Genomic DNA, 16806 nt, shown 5'->3' with positions numbered 1-16806 from the left:
CAAATGTGAGACCAGTCACCCCCTAAAGATAAGGCTAGAACACTGTAAAGTCATGACTCGGGGAGAGGTCGAAAAGTCAGGATTAACTGATCACATGGAAAGAAAAAGGAACACACTTCCCTTTATGGAACAAGTTCAGAATATTTAACAGAGATGAAATTTAAAGAAGTGGCACATATTAAAGAAAAATAAAAGTTATCAGACAGAGCAGTACATGGAAACCTAATTATAAAGAAAAACAAACATTGTACAACCCCACCTTAAAATTTCAACAGTAAAAACGAGATAATCCCCTGTCAAACTCTATTATAGTTACCTCCCCTTTGTCAACTAATTTTTTTTCTTACATATGAAACCATGATGAAAAAAACAAATCCAAGAATACAAAACGATCTACGGAGCCAGTAACCTTTCTTCTTTCTTTTCCAAGATGGTGACCAAACATGCCTGATAAAGGTCGGAGGTCAGACCAACCAAAACATTGCATAAATAAGAACAAAAATCTAATCAAAACATGTAATACAAAAAGAAACTACTTAACTATCAACACATGACATCCAACATTTTTTTTATTAATGGAACATAAAAAATCATACAATAAGTGATTTGACATCTCATAGTTAACCGGTTGGTTAAGAAAAAACAAAGCCATTAAAATCATTTAACCGATAATTCCTATTACAGTTCCCTTTAATTTTAAAATTGAATTTCTCACTGTAACTGTAACCAAACGCAATAGCAGTTAATTTTCTACATATTTGCTTTAGTTTTTTATGATTTAAACTATTTTTAAGCCTATTTTTATTGCTTTAGATTCTAAGAGAATTGGCAGTTTAAAGACATTAAAATTACTTGCAAATGTTTATTAATACTTTGAAGATTATGCAAATAATAGACTTTTTAGCCTGGTAAAAACGGGCAAACCTTATAACCGTTGACTTATGAGTGATTTACACCATACTTATAGATTTGTCTGTATTATCTGAAAATAACGGTTTCAATCCCACCCAAAGCATGCCAGAGGTTTACTTGGCCAAAATGTGGTGAGACGACAACAACTACAGATGGCAGTGATTGCTGAGAATGCAGTTAGGAGATTCGAAGTTCCTATCCGTCGCGGTTACCACCTGACGAAGGCCAGAGGAAAAGTTGGCCGAAACGTTGTTAAACAACAACTAATAAAGATGAGAATAATAATCCGCAATAAATAAATTAATATGCTATAGAGTAATGTGGTATTGTGGTGATTAATCTGTATTAATTCCTAACTGTGTATTAAACAGACACAATCTTAGTTTGCCGCACCTTATCATAACAAAAATAAAAAACTATATTTACACACACATGCTGGGATTAAAATTCGGTTTAATGATAAATTGACTCAGAGGAATCTATTTTAAAATACTTTCACATGAATGTTTCTATTATGTAAGAAAAAAAAAAATTCTTTGTCCTTTAATGTAATTGTTAAAAATATATTCTTCCCACCATGTGTATGACGTTTATATATTAATTCTGTATCCTCACTATTCCATCGCTAGCAATAACAAATACTGACGCAACAAGTCACGGGTAGTCTAGTCTCCCTATATATCATATAGATTTAATCTTACTGTGAGTTAATCAAGCCTGTTCAACACAGCATACAATAGAAAGTAAATAGCTTCTTGCTACATACTTTTCAACACAACTCTCCCCCCACAAAAATAAAAATAAATGCAAAATTTATCTCCCATAACAAATTTATTTTGGTTTAAAAACGCTAGAATGGAGGATGATAGATCTCAGGTTTAGAAATTAATCTCAAATTTAGATCTTTTTTTGCCGCTCACATCCTTGTTTCTGTAGAAAGCAAAAACATTGACAGCATGCAACACTTAAAGAAAACAAAAAAATCTTGAATTTAAAAATGTTCATTTATTTTGAGGTTTTACAAAATATAGTCAGGAGGCATAGATGATGGCAATTTCTGAAATATACAAAGATACATATATATCTATATCTGTACCGTGTTTTAGTTTGCACCGCACCCTCCAAATTGAAATGAAACTGATAAGCTAATGTAAAAAGAAGAGACATTTTAATATGAGTGTCAACATTAAGTGTGGTTGATTAGGGCAGACCCATCCTGTGCCTAAGAGCGTAACCTGTCTTCAATGTGGGTACAAGTTAAACGGTCTCAGGGTAAGGGGGGGTGCCAGTCAGTTGAGCAGCCGCATGTAGATTTAAATATATATATGGGAAAAATGTAAGCAAACGGCATCTCTCTTTTCCTCTCTCTCTCACACACACACACACAAAACTAAACCAATTCAAAATCTTTTACTGCAGTAGAATCTCCCTCCCTCTTCAATGAAACATTATTTTCAAATTCAGTGGACGCGCAAGAGAATACTCTAAATTCTTCTGTTTAAAAAAGACTGTTTTTCTCGCCAAAAATACATACAATTGCATTTTCGTTAGATTTCATTCTAATGTCAGTCTGGGTTTGATTCTGCCATTCCATCTTCTGTTGATATGCAATTGATTGGATGTTTTGACCCTAGCATTTATGACAATGTCATTTAAAAAACATGTCAATTTTGTAAAATAGTTCAATTTCTTCAATCTTATAGAAATAACACACAAATGAAATAATTTTGCACAAAACATTTGTAGACATTACAAGTGAAACAAGAACCCCCCAACATTAAACTGCACATTTTAAATCGCATTCTTGAATCTAAATTAAAACGTTAACAATCCTATCAAGAAACCTTACTAGCAACATAACATTAAAAGTGTTTTTAAGTTTGTCATTCGATGATTTAGCAATAAAATAAAATAAAAAACATGTGGAACAGTCACTCAACAACACAGAAACTACCCCACCCCTCCTTATATAAAACTATTATAAAATTTCTGTTTTATCAAAATAAGTTTGACAATTAGCAAAAAATTTATGTTAAAAATGAATGTTAGTTATAAATTAAACGCTATTTATGTTTTTCTCTGCTAGAAATAAAGCAAGCCGAGCATGTGGGGTTCCCCTCCACAAGTGAAAACATTTCTTTTCACCATGACTATTGTTTGTGCAAAATTAAAAAAAAAATCCACGGTGTGATTATTGAGAAAAGTGTGAACAGACGAATGGGAGTGAATTACTAGTTCCAATCCCACCCCCCCTTTGTCGGGGAAACAAAAACAAACAAAAAGAAAATCAAACTTTAAATAAAAGTTATGCTAATCAGAATGTCTAATACTAAGCAAACTCATTGAAATTTGTTATTCGTCTCCCATAAAAAAATTATCTGTTTGTATTAATCCTTTATATAGCTTTATTAGATTGTGTTTTAGGAAGATGAAACGTTCTATGATTGTTCCTCATTTGTGAGGGGTGGGTGCATAGAAGAAATGGAATATCTGGAATTGGAAAGAAAAATGTTAAAAGAACATATACCAATTTGCTTTGAAGATCGACCACCAATTGAAAGAGAACTGCAAAGAGAAAACAAAAAACAAAATCCATTTACTTTGTGTTTAAATAATGGAAGCAAGTATTCATTAAAAAGTTTGTAGAGTGATAAATTTCTGAAAACAATTTTTCAGTCAACATTTTGAATTCCTTTTTGAATTTATTTTGCCCTTTAGTTTTCAAATGTTCCTTGGGTTGGAATCTATATATCAAATACTTATTGTTGATTAGTTTTTAACCTTGAAATAATATTTGTTTTTTTTTTAGCTCCTTACATCAAGTGGCTTCATGCATTGTCTGAAGCGATTTTCATAAAAAAAATAATGCTATACTAACAGGATCTACGAAAATTCCACAGCGGCAGGAAAAATAATTGTCAATTTCGTTTCAATAATAATTATTTCTAATTAAAGATATTTTTATAGAATTAAAAGACATTTAAGTTACTCTTAGTCTATTATTTTTTTTTAAATAAACCATGACACATGTACGTTAAAAGCACTAATAAATTATCAAATTTTTCACATTACATTGTTAAGAACAAATTTTCAATTAGAAATCGTGTCAAGGAGGTCATTAATACGGGATAATCAGGTTTCACAAACAAAATAAATATAAAATTAAGACAGTAAAAAAAAAAGGCATAATTTTTTTTTTTTTTTTTTACATTGCATCATCGGTGATCGGGATATCCTATTTATTAAAAAGGAAGATAGAAGATAACATACTACGAACATTAAATTAACATATCTAAATAATAATTCAAATTATGTTATCACTTTCTATCCTATTTTTTAATAAATAGGATCTCCTGATCAAATGATTTATTATCTCGAAACTGTGACATACGCACGTATGTTTAAGGTACTACGGTATTAACATATAGATACATCATCTCACACACACAGATACACACATCAAATAATTTTGTAATTTTTATGGTAAGTAAATCGAAGAGAAGTTTTGTAAGGAAAATATTAGTTTTTTCGTAAATCTGTAGTTTCAAGGTAACTATTTTTTATCTTTTTTTTATTTAAATTTGGAAAAACTTTGTCAAAAATGATCCCATCAAAACAATTCTAATGAGTTGTCAATCAATACATGTGTCGAAGAATAATTAAGTGTCCGATGAAGAAGAAATGTTTTTATTATAAAAACTTTTCCAATGTAAATACACGTACATAGTTTTTCGTCTTGTTGCCTTGGTAACAAAAAAATCCTCTGTGTGTTCTTCCTCACTGTGATTGATTTTATTTTCAGGAGATTCATTTTTATAACAATTTTTTTTTGTTACAAAAAAAAAAAAAAAACCCCAAAAAACAAAACAATAATTCATAAATATTGCAAATCAAAAAATATAAGCAGCAAAATATTTTCTTATTAAAATTTATATAGTAATACCCATCATCACCTTCCACCTTTAGTAAAAGACAGAATTGCCAAAAGAGCAATGCACAAAAAGTTATTGTTTTTGCTGTTGTGTCGAATGCGCAACTATAATACAGTTCCCTGACCTTTGGGCTACGATCAAGAAATATCCAAAGATTGTACAATGATATTGTGGAGTGTGCATTTACATTGGATAAAAGTTGAGTTTTTTTTTTCTTTGACATTGATATTAAAAATCCATTTTTTTTAAATTCAAATATTATTAAAACTTCTCAATATATACACAGTCATGGATATGTGAACGACTACATGAAAGTTAACTAATTTGCATATTCATTTGAAAGCCTTAACTACTTATTCATTTTTATGGTTCCTCATTAGATGATTGGTTTCATTTCACTATTATGCTGAATTCGATTTGAGCACAGTTTCTACATTATTGCATAGAATTTAAGATGAAAATGTCCCAGCACACAGAAATATATATTAAAGTGAGCTTGTGTGTGTGTGTGTGTGTGTGTGTGTGTGCATGCAAAAAGTCTCTACCAAGCTCCTCTCTGAATAATTTGTCTACGGTATTGCAATTTGATATATAAGGTATTTGGACCTGTAGCAAACTTTTGATTTGGCTTTTAGCCAGCAAAAATTGCTGATAAGGGGTCAAAATTGAAAACAAAACTGTTGACCATAGCAGAAGTAATCAAGTAAACCTGTTTACATGCAAAAATCTACATTCATAACATAAACAATGCTAATTTTGAACTATTTATATGTGTATGGGCATGGCTCACAGGTTAAGGAATGAGGCTGAAGAATTGTATGTTTTAGTTTCGATTCTAATCGCATCCAAGTCATGTGTCTTTTTAGCTTTCATCTTACTATCGTATATATTAGGTACAATATAATAATCAATAGAGAATTGGCTCTATAATAAGAAATACATAATCTGCATGAATTAAAGTATATTTAAGTGTCTCTTACGACCAGGCAACCTGCTTACAAACCTTATATTTTGGCAGCAGTTGTTCTTTTTTCCGAGCTTAATGGATAATTTTTCAATTTGCCGGGCGGTCTTTTTAATTTCAGTAGGTTAATTATACAGATTGACACCCAAAGGTTGTTTTTCAGACATATTCTTCTCGAGCGCTTTCTATCGGTGCATCTGATTATCTTCAGGAGTGATTGTTGTTATTTTCGTTTTCTTTTTCTATGAGGTTTCGTGTAATTATATATATATTTTTTTATATATAATGACCTTTTATATATATACATATATATATATATGTGTGTGTGTGTGTGTGTATGAGGAACAGTCTCTACAGACTTGATATATAGGGGATTTGGACCTGTAGAACAAATTCGATTTGGCTTTTTAGCCAGTAAAAATAGCTGCTAAGAAGTCGAAATAAAAAAATTAGAACTTAGCAGGCATAAGTTAACTTAAAGTGTATCCTAACGCATGCATAAATATGTATTTAGTTGAATTAATTTTTTTGATTTTGATATCCATCTCTCCTTAAGTAGTATGGAGAGCCAAATATTTTGATTTCAATTCTTCCTGATAGCGCTCAAGTCATTTTTTTTTTAAACTTTTGAAATCACTAATATATATTGGGTACAACATAATAAGCAATAAAGAATTGGCCCTATAAATATGAAATCTGCATAAATTAAAATATAATATTTAAGCATATTTTACAACTGGGTAATGCTGGGTGGCCTACTAATAAATCAAACTTCTATAACAGTTGTGGCCATAAACTGCATAAACAGATATATTCGGAAACTATATAAATCAGAGCATGTTTCAGCTATGATGTTACAATAATACAGTGGGACCTGCTTTGCAGTGGACATCGTCTGAATGAAAAATATGCTGCAAACTCCTGCAACAATACAACTATAGAATTTTCACAGGTTCTCGTATTTAATTAATACAGACTAAAATAAAGCTTCTTTTTTTTTTTTTTTTTTTTTGGTAACGGAAGATATGTACGAGTTAAAAAAATAAAAAAAGAATGCAGATTCAATAAACTTTTATGAAAACTTTGCAATTCATGAAAGTTGGAAATATTCAACAGTTAAATCAAGTACTAATTGTTGGGATTAAATTGAAAATATTTAAAATATAAATTTTTTGAAAATAAAGGAACTATTTATACTTTTGAGTCTGATAATTAGCCCTGTGTTAGTTACCTGGGTGTTCCAAACATTGTTAATTCCATAGAGTGTTTATGCACACCAATCCAAAAATTTTTATAATGTTATTATTTTGTAAAATATAGTTATCTTGCTGGTTCAGGATATATCTACAATCCCTATTGAACAGTTTGAATCACTTGTAATTTGTTGATATTAATATAAATAATACAATAAAATAAATTATAAAATAAAAGAAAAATTAAACAAGCTGTGCATGCGTGGTTCCCCTTTGATGGTGATGCGAGATGACACCACAAAAAATAGTTAAAAAAATTATGAATGTGAGAAGTGTGAACGGCCAACATTGCCTTCATATTTTCGTCAAGTTTCAGAAAAAAATTTAATGGTTGCGGCAAAAGTTATGGAATAAAGTGTCATTTTTTGCAATTTTGGAGCATTTGTAACAAACGGTGCAGTTTCACGCCTTAAGACATGAATATTTGAATTTAACACCATGGAAAACCACTATATAGACATACATATCAAGTTTTTGAGTAATATGAAAAAACAGCTCCAAAAAGGCATGCGTTTTTTTTTTTTTTTTTGCCCTAAAAGTCCCAGACGGATATGAACCAGAATTTTGCCATGGTCACCCATACTGAATTTATATTAAAAATAATGACCATGGATCAAATGCTATGGGACAAAAAGTGTCATTTTTGGTAATTTTTTACTTCTTTTGAGCCCCTGGGGACGTCAAATCCCAGTGTAAATGGATAATGGTGCAGTTTCAGGTTAACCACCATGAAAAACCACAATATAGTCAGACATATCAAGTTTTTGTTGAGAAATATGAAAAAAGAGCTACAAAAGGGGGCGTTTTTAGCACAAGAAGTCCCCGGGGGTCGCGAACCAGAATTTTGCCAGGGTCACCTGTACTGGATTTATATCAAAAACAATGGGCTCCACATTTTGGCCAAGTTTCAGAAAAATCTAGTGGATGGATCAAAAGTTATGGGGCAAAACATGTCATTTTTAGCCATTTTAAGGCATTTTTGACCTCTTTTGAGCCCCTGGGGACGCAACGGGAATTTTTGCAAAAATCTTTTTTTTTACTGTGCACATCTATTTAATGAAATACAATTTGTGGTAAAATTTCAGAAAAAACTAATAGACGGTTATCTGGCAATCGTCCGGACTAATAGATGCCACTGAAAACATAGGTCCCTCTCTGATAAATTGGGGAACCAAAATCTTAGATTTAGATCACATTTATTTAAAAATACCCACAGGATATACTAGTTTGCGCTATTTTTTAATATCTATGGTGAACACAAAATGTTTCCAAAAATTGACAAAAAAAGATAAGCGATGTCTCTGTTCAGTCTCAAAAGACAAAGGATACCCCCTGTAGGGGCAGCTGCGCATGTAATTGTGAAGCAAGGATTGTGCAATACCAAACACACCTCTACTGAATCGGCACTGTTTGAGTTCAGTGAGAAGGAGAAATCCAGGACGACTGGAAACAATGCCAAGATAAGTGGAGAGCACATACAGCACCTGGAATTCCCAAATGGTCACCCATTTAGTACTGACCAGGTTAAACGATGCTTAACTTTGGTGATCCAATGGGGACTGGTGTGTCACCGTGATTATGCCGTACGAATTGAAATAGTAAGAAAAAGGAATGAGTTCATTGCATAACCATTACCTTTCAAGAAAAACTGAGATACAACCGCGCCATACCGCATGTACTATACCCTCTCTGAGTCAGGAGAGTAGGGGGGGGGGGGAAGAAATAAGTTGCCAACTAGGAATTATGAATACTTAAGCAAAATTGGGGCGACAAAACACCCCATGGGACTAATGCAGGGTCAATGAAGAATCTTAGCATTGAAAAAATCTGTTCTGTCTCTTTATTTTTATATATATATACACACACACACACACTAGTAGTTCATCCAGCATTGCCCGGTAGCAAAATATGTTTAAATATAACATTCTAATTTATGCAAAATTCATATTTATTATAGAATCAATTCTCTATCAATTAATATATGATAGTGATAAATTTTTTTTTTTAAAATATGATTTAGATGCCTTCAACTAGAATCCAAATTAAAACAACTCTTCAGCCTTACTCCTTAGCCTGTCAGTCATGCCCATACACATAAATAGTTAAAAAATAGAATTGTTTATGTTATGAATGTAAATTTTTGCATGTAAATATGTTTAGTCGATCACTTCTGCCATGGTCAACAGTTTTTGTTTTCAATTTTAACCCCTTAGCAACAATTTTTATCCAGTAAAAACAAAATCGAAAGTTTGTTACAGGTCCAAATACCCTATATATCAAATTACAAATCTGTAGACCACATATTCAGAGAGGAGTTTGGTAGAGACTTTCCACACACACCTCAACAAGGTCACTTTTTTATATATAAATAATTCTGTATGCTAGAACTTTTTCATCTTAAATTCTATGCAATTATGCAGTATGTAGAAACTATGCATAAATAGAATTCAACGTAATAGTGAAATGAAACCAATCATCTAAAAAATCATAAATATGAATATGTAATTAATTAACGCTCGTTTTTCAAGAAAATATGCAAATTAGTTAACCTTCATATAGTTTCTCGCATATCTATGACTAAAAATATATATATATATATATATATATATATATATATATATATATATATATATAAAATATATATCTATATTAAAAAGTTTGTTTCAATAAATATTAAATAGAAAAACAAGGGTTTAATATCAATGTTAGAACAAAAAAAAAAAAAATCAACTTTATAGATTTAATAGCAATAGAAACCAAATAGATGTTGGACAATTTACTTCAGCGCAAAAGGCAAATCCTAAAATAGAAATTAACATCAAACGTCATCTTTTAAAGTTGGTGACTTAAAGACATTTAGAAATCCAAAATTAGTAAAAAGTATTTTTTGTTTGTGCGATTGCATGTCTATCCAACTTGATTAGCAACGTTGTCCTCTGTTGTTAGTAGAAATAATAAATAACAAAAGTTGAAAGACTCAAACAGCTGGACTTTTAATTAGACCGATAACAAACCAACCAGGCCCCATCTGCTTCAAGATAAGCTGAATGCAGGAGTCATCAAAACTTCTACACGGCTTTTTCTTTTATTCTTTCTTTTTCTTTCTTTCTTTTATGCAATGCAAAGAAAATATAGCAAAAAAAGATGGAGAATTGTCCAGAGAAAAACAGATTGAATAAAAAAAAAAAAAAAAAGGATCAAATCAGAGTAACTAAAAAGGTAAGAAGGGTAGGTCCATAATGTCGGTGCGAGGTGGTGGTGGTGGAGGCAACACACACATAAAGATAACAGGTGAATGCCAAGAAAGGGACACAGAAGCAATTCAAATGCGGAGGGAAGCTTAAATTGTGTATTCCTCAATTCAATGGTTTTCTTCAAAGGAAATCATTTACTAAATGTCCTAAACAGCTAAAACAATAATAAGCAAATGCTGCTGTATAATTTGGTTGTTTGTCCAATTAAAATTGAAAAGAAAATCAAAATAGAAGGAAAACAATAAAGTGTTCAAAATGATAGTTAAGATAAAAATAATATTCAGATAAATAAAATAAGATTTGTTTATAAGAAAACTAGCTGGTCACCCGGCGCTGCCTGGTCATACAATATGCATAAACATGATATTTTAATTTATGCAAATTGCATATGTATTATTATAGAATCAATCCTCTATTGAATATTATATACTAACAGGACCTGTGGAAATTCCACAGCGGATTCTTTCATATGTAATATATTGATGTTGACATTCTGTGGATGTTCAGCATAAATGGAGACACCCTGATATTATTGTGTAGCTCTTTTGTTAAAATTGCAAAAGTATTTATCTAAGCTAGCAGGGACACCTGGCGTAATCTGGTCGTGAAGTACGCTTAAATATATTTTAATTCTTGCAGATTTCATATTATTATAGAGTTAATGTTCTATTGATTTTTATCTATATATATATAAAAGCGAAAACGCATGTATGTTTGTTTATGTGTATGTATGTGTGTCTGCTAAAAACTTTCGACACACGAGACGAAAATTCACAAACTCGGTATCATATCGAAGTCCCATCCTTCGCTTGAAAAATATCGAAAAATTGGCCAAAAAACGTTAACTTTTTCACCCCGAAATCAACAATTTTCCACAGGGATGGGGGGGGGGGGGGGTGTCAACAAAAACGGGTTTCTCGTAACGATGCCCGATTCTACGCATGCGTCAGATGACGTCATGACCTGATTTACTTTAAATAGTTGAAAAACCGAGTAAATTTTATCTCCGTCACTTAAGCGCAGTTGGTTAACGCGTTTGTTCATTATATAAACGTTTTAGGTTCGAATCGTTGTGTGAGATGGTTTTTTATTTTTTTTCGATTTTTTAAATTTAAATATTGAACCCTGTATTATTTAAGCCATTTTTCACGTAACGTTCGTTTTCCTGGTTTTTTCTTTTTACTTCGCTTATTCTTAGCGACACCCGGGTATCGACCGATTTTTTAAATGTTAATATCGAAACAGGCTCATTTAAGCCATTTTTCACGTGTTCGTTTTTCTGTTTTCAATGTTTGTTTGCCTTACGTTAGATTTTTTTGTGTTTTTTTTAATGTTTTGATTACCCCCCCCTTAATTAAAACGTTGTTTTCTTTCCTTACTTCGCTTATAACAATGCTTACATCGTCGTCGTAACGCTCGACGACTTTCAAACATCTTTCACTAACTCATTTTGCTGGCCGACTTTATTTTCAAACTTCGCCTCAGGGCTTTGGGTTCCATTCCCCCCCCCCCGGTTTATTTTTTATTTAACACCACACACACCTACAAACACCCGGGCAACGCCGGGTACCCCTGCTAGTATATTATAAAGTTGCGATTTCAAATATAAAAAATATATCCATATGACTTAGGTGCATCAGTTTGAATCGAAACTGAAACTTATGAATATATAACTTGAATTCCTTCAGCTATAAAAAACTGAAATCAAAACTTATGAAGAATTCATGGTTAAATTATTTTTTACAAGAAATGGAAATCCATAACAATTAAACGACAGTCACTCGAATGTAAGCGTGACACACAAAATAAATAACACACACACTGTCCTATTAATATACTGATTATGAGGAATAATTTGCCTGGTGGACTAATTCGCAAAAAAATAAAAAGTTAAAAAACGATGCCGTTCATCAAATTCTGTGTTTGTTTACAATATCACATCAGCTGATATTTGGGCTTGATGATCTTGAATATAGTCTTTTCTTATAGATAAAAAAAAAAAAATTTTACAAGGAAATATTTTACATTACATTGGCCACGATTACACTGGTGTAACGGAAAATATTCCTCTACAAAAATTTTTTTTTATTTATAAGAGAAGAAAGACTACGTTTAAAATTGGATTTATATTTTTTATTTCCGATACTTATCAGATGAATTTCTGTACAAAACATATCTAAGAACACTGAAAGAAATGTAAATTAACTTTGTGTGAAATTTGCAAAAAGATGTGCTCAGCCGTTTCAAAAGCTGTATGGAAGGAACTTACACGCGCACACACACACGCACACACACAGTGACTTTTATATAATAGTAGAGATAAAAAAAAAAATGCTCATTTTATGAAAAAAATTTTTTTTTTCAAGATTATTAAAAAAGCCGAGATTCCGTCATATGAACACGGATTGGATGCCAGCCTCTGCATATCTGCTGCGCGTCAATGCATGTGTAGCAGAGGATAAGCCAAAGAGAATGACTACTTGTCTAAAGGTTTTCATTTTAAACTTATTCATTTGAAAATAAAACTGTTTAAAAAAAAATTATCGAATCTAAAAAGATTTTAAAATAACTGCCAATCTTCTTTTTTTTTTTTTCATTAAATCGAGAAAACTTTAATAGAAAAACTTCCTGCAATCAGACATGGGCACAATGCAGCAATGGATCAATGACTGGCAACTGAAACTGGTTGTGGACACACGACAAGTGATCAACACAGATATTACTAAAGTTTTTAATGTTTTCTTTCAAACGAGTTGATATGCATTTTGGGAGGAAACATCCATATCTTGCTGCCCAACTGCATAAATAGTATTCCCTGCAAATCCCCTCACAATTAAGTGGCCCTGTGCCTTGTTTGGAGTGAAACATTAAAAAAAAAAAAAAAAAAAAAAAAAAAAAAAAAATCACTTTTTGTGGATGCATTACTGCCAATATTACATTTGCATTAGACAAAACATTTTTAAAATGGTCAAGTAGATCAAAAGTATGTTGGCATTACTTAGCAACCCCATCATTAGCCACTTTCTGGTCATTTATTCAAAACTATATGCAACTGTGATGCGACAACACTCAGGATTCATATTAGTTTGAAATCTTTATTTTGCTCAGAATATTGATTGCCCCAAAACCGTTCAAAGGTGTGCAACGAAGCGAATACCTTTCATCAGACACCTGTGATATTCTGAAATGCTGTTTCCCTGGGATCTAGCCCATTTAAATTCTCACGTATAACAACTAACTTAATAAACACCCACAACATTATTAACCATTTGTTTTTAACACACAATGACATGCATACAAAAAAACAAATCTCTCATAAAAAAGAATTTTTGTTTGAAATTACTGAATCATGAGACAAAAGACAGTTTAAAACGCCGTACACGAATACATTTTATATATTATATTCTATGTACATCTACATACATACATGTAGACGAGTTGTAGTTGATATGCTGAGCACTGTACACAATGGTTTCATTACTGTTGTTATTTTCATGCCAAGATCTCTAATATATGGTGCTCTCTTTTCCAAACTACACTTGACTAATTACAAACATTATCAATGATTTATCCCACTCTCTATTTGTATCTAAATCTAAACACAGATTCCACAAACAGAGCTTCTTTCATAGAGCTGCCTGCTTGTTCCGCTGGCCTGCTTTTCGGCTAACTACAACATGGTTGCTTCACGTCCAATGCAAACAAGTTCTTGTTAAGCCATCTACTTAAATGATCTAATCCTACCCAATTTTCACCAATAATGATTACTACACTGTTGTATTGATGATCATTTATTCATTAACCCTCATCTTTGGCTGGCCTTCAGGCTTTATAAGTAGTGACTTCCTTGTAATATACGATATATATATAAGTATGAGAGGTAGTTACCTCGAAACATGCGTGTACGTAGATTGTTTTAAAAACTATATATATATATATATATATTGTTTTAAAAACTATATATATATATATATATATATATATATATATATATATATATATATATAGCAAAAATGGTAATTAGTAAAACCTGAAGAGAGTGCTCAATACTATTGCAGAGCAAATATGCGTTTTATTTTTTATTACCGTTTTATCTGTTCAGTTACATATGTTTCGGTTGCCGGACCATATTTACGATCCAGCAGCCTCGTCAGACCTTACAGAAATTTTCTGTAAGGTCTGACGAGGCTGAAAATAATAGTATAAATGATTAAAATTATCAATGTTCATCTAAAAAAAAAAAAACATACGAAACTGATCAAAAGGAAATATCTTTAAAAAATGTGTCCAATAAAAATTACCTGAATGCTGAGACTGAAAATAAAAACATCTGCTGCACGATCATCTGTAAGAAAAAGAAAATGAATAACATTTAAAATACATTTGTTCAAACAAAAACATCTGTAAAAAAATTTAAAGATATAAAACAAAAGATTTGTATGAATTAACAGGATTCATCTTTAATTGCTTGATTCTGTTATTGGCATACTTTAAGGAGGAAGCATATGAAGGTTGCCAACATCCTTAAGTGAAAGTCATACTATGCAACACACTGGATTTAAACTCGACAGCCTCATGTCGCCAGTTTGTGTCATAATCCACTTAACCACTATGATCTAAATTACTGGAAAACTATTTCCTTTAGGTTATTGCGATAAAATTATCATCTCAAAATAAAAAATTCCAATTAAGGAATAATATATATATAAAATTATTGGAGTTAAATAATTTCTCAAACATTCACTCTTAAGACGTGAGAATTTGTTAAGAGTTTAGATGACTAAACTCCAACCTATCCCATCAGCAAGATGTCACATCCTTCCTTGTTGCCTATTTTACAAGTATTTCAATGGCAAGTGCTCTGACAAACTCAAAGCACTAATACCCACTCGGCAACAATACTCTCAACAAACTTGACAAGCAGCAAAATCCCACCCCTACACCGTAGAGATCCCTAGATGCCGTAAAGCGTTCTACTGGAATAGCTTTTTCCCCTTGAACTGCTGCACTTTGGAATTCTCTCCTGGGCCTCTGCTTCCCTGACTGTACTAACATGCAGAAATTCAAGTGTAATGTGAACAGACATCTCACTGCAAATACAGTAGCCCCTACGAACTAATTGGTTCTATGCGTTCTTTGGGGGTGCAATAACAGTAAAAAAAACAAAAAAAAAAAAAAAAAAAACAATATTAACAGCTTTAAACTGTTGATTAAGTCATCTAAATTCTTTCGAATTTTGGAGGATCATAATGTAATATAGTTTTTTTTTTTTTTTTCATTTTTTCAACAAAAGTAAAATAGCTTAATTATTTACAAAGAAGATTTTTACACAATTTGTTTTAATTTGTTTTGGGTTCAATAAATAAACGATTATAAATAAGTGACGAAATATGGATGATAAATCTTGAGTACTTATTTTTTTCATATAGCTTTTAATGTATTTTCAAACTAGTTAGCTTGTTGGCAAACTAAAAAAAAAAAAACTTGAATATTCTCATCTAAAACTATAATTATTAGCAGCAAATTTTTTTTTCACGTCAAAAAATTTAAATTGATTTATCCTGTTTGATTGCATAATGACTAAATTTAACAACAGTGGTCATGTTTTTGTTTGTTTTTTGCAGACTGTTATCCTCATCTTCATAGTTGTTATACCATGGTCCGACCAACTATTCCTCTGGCCTTCTCCAGGTGGTTAATCATGACGGGATAGAAATGCTAAGTCTTGTAACTGTATCCCTAGTTGTTGTTATCTCACCATGTTTTGGCCAACTATATCCTCTGGCTTTGGATAGGATTGAAGTCGCTATCTTCAGACAATGCTCATTTGGAACCATAGAGATTCAATACCTCTATCCACTTTGGGGCCTGTGACGCAGTGATCAAGGTATTGACTCTCTACGGTTCCAAGTGAGCATTGTCTGAAGATAGAGGTTTCAATCCTATCCAAAGCCGGCCAGAGGATATAGTTGGCGAAAACATGGTGAAATAACAACTTTGAAGATGAAGATAACAATCTGCAAATAAATTTACAAATCATTCACCTCAAAGGATTCCAACAACAAAAAAATAAAAATAATATATACTGGTCATGTTGTCTATTGAGTGTTGAGTATTTTAGCTGTCATAGCTAGTTGCCACATGAATAGTGATGACAAGCCAGGTCAAAGAAAGTTAGACATGTCAAAAATGTGTGAACAGAAGAAATAAAAGTGTGAATCCCATAAAAATTGTAATTTTTCCAAGCGAAAAAAGTCTTCATCCTAACTCTAGTCGACCCCACGTTTCCCACATCTACTCAATGATTAAGAGGTCATAACAGATTAATTTGTGCTCGAGATAAAAAGCATGATGCCAGATCAGGTAGAGTGTTTCTTCATTTATTTCATTTCAACATGAAAGACATGGATCCATAGTGCAACAAATAAAGTGACAAGTTATAATCAGTTTTAAGTAATAGCCTTCTGAAGATTTAATTCTCAGAACAGATG

The 16806-nt window shown here is 31.7% G+C and overlaps 1 protein-coding gene across 24 annotated transcripts in view; it reads right to left on the bottom strand.

Annotated features, from left to right (window-relative positions):
- Positions 1-1897: 1897 nt before the first annotated feature.
- LOC145278069 (uncharacterized) overlaps positions 1898-16806 on the bottom strand; it is a 373119-nt gene continuing 358210 nt past the window's right edge. For all 24 annotated transcript variants that reach the window (XR_013868326.1, XR_013868317.1, XR_013868318.1 and 21 more), the window contains 2 exons: positions 14617-14660; positions 1898-3477 (listed from right to left, as the gene is read on the bottom strand). Coding sequence is in view for 4 of the 24 variants with exons in the window: in XM_080130323.1 (XP_079986449.1) it covers positions 3351-3477; positions 14617-14660 (171 nt within the window). In the remaining 20 variants the exon portion in view is untranslated. The remainder of the gene's footprint in view (positions 3478-14616; positions 14661-16806) is intronic.

Source organism: Euprymna scolopes, chromosome 6, assembly GCF_053919585.1.
Source record: "Euprymna scolopes isolate OS-2025 chromosome 6, ASM5391958v1, whole genome shotgun sequence".
Taxonomy (NCBI): domain Eukaryota; kingdom Metazoa; phylum Mollusca; class Cephalopoda; order Sepiida; family Sepiolidae; genus Euprymna; species Euprymna scolopes.
Note: the sequence above shows the minus strand (reverse complement) of the source record. Positions and strands in the feature narration are given on the sequence as shown.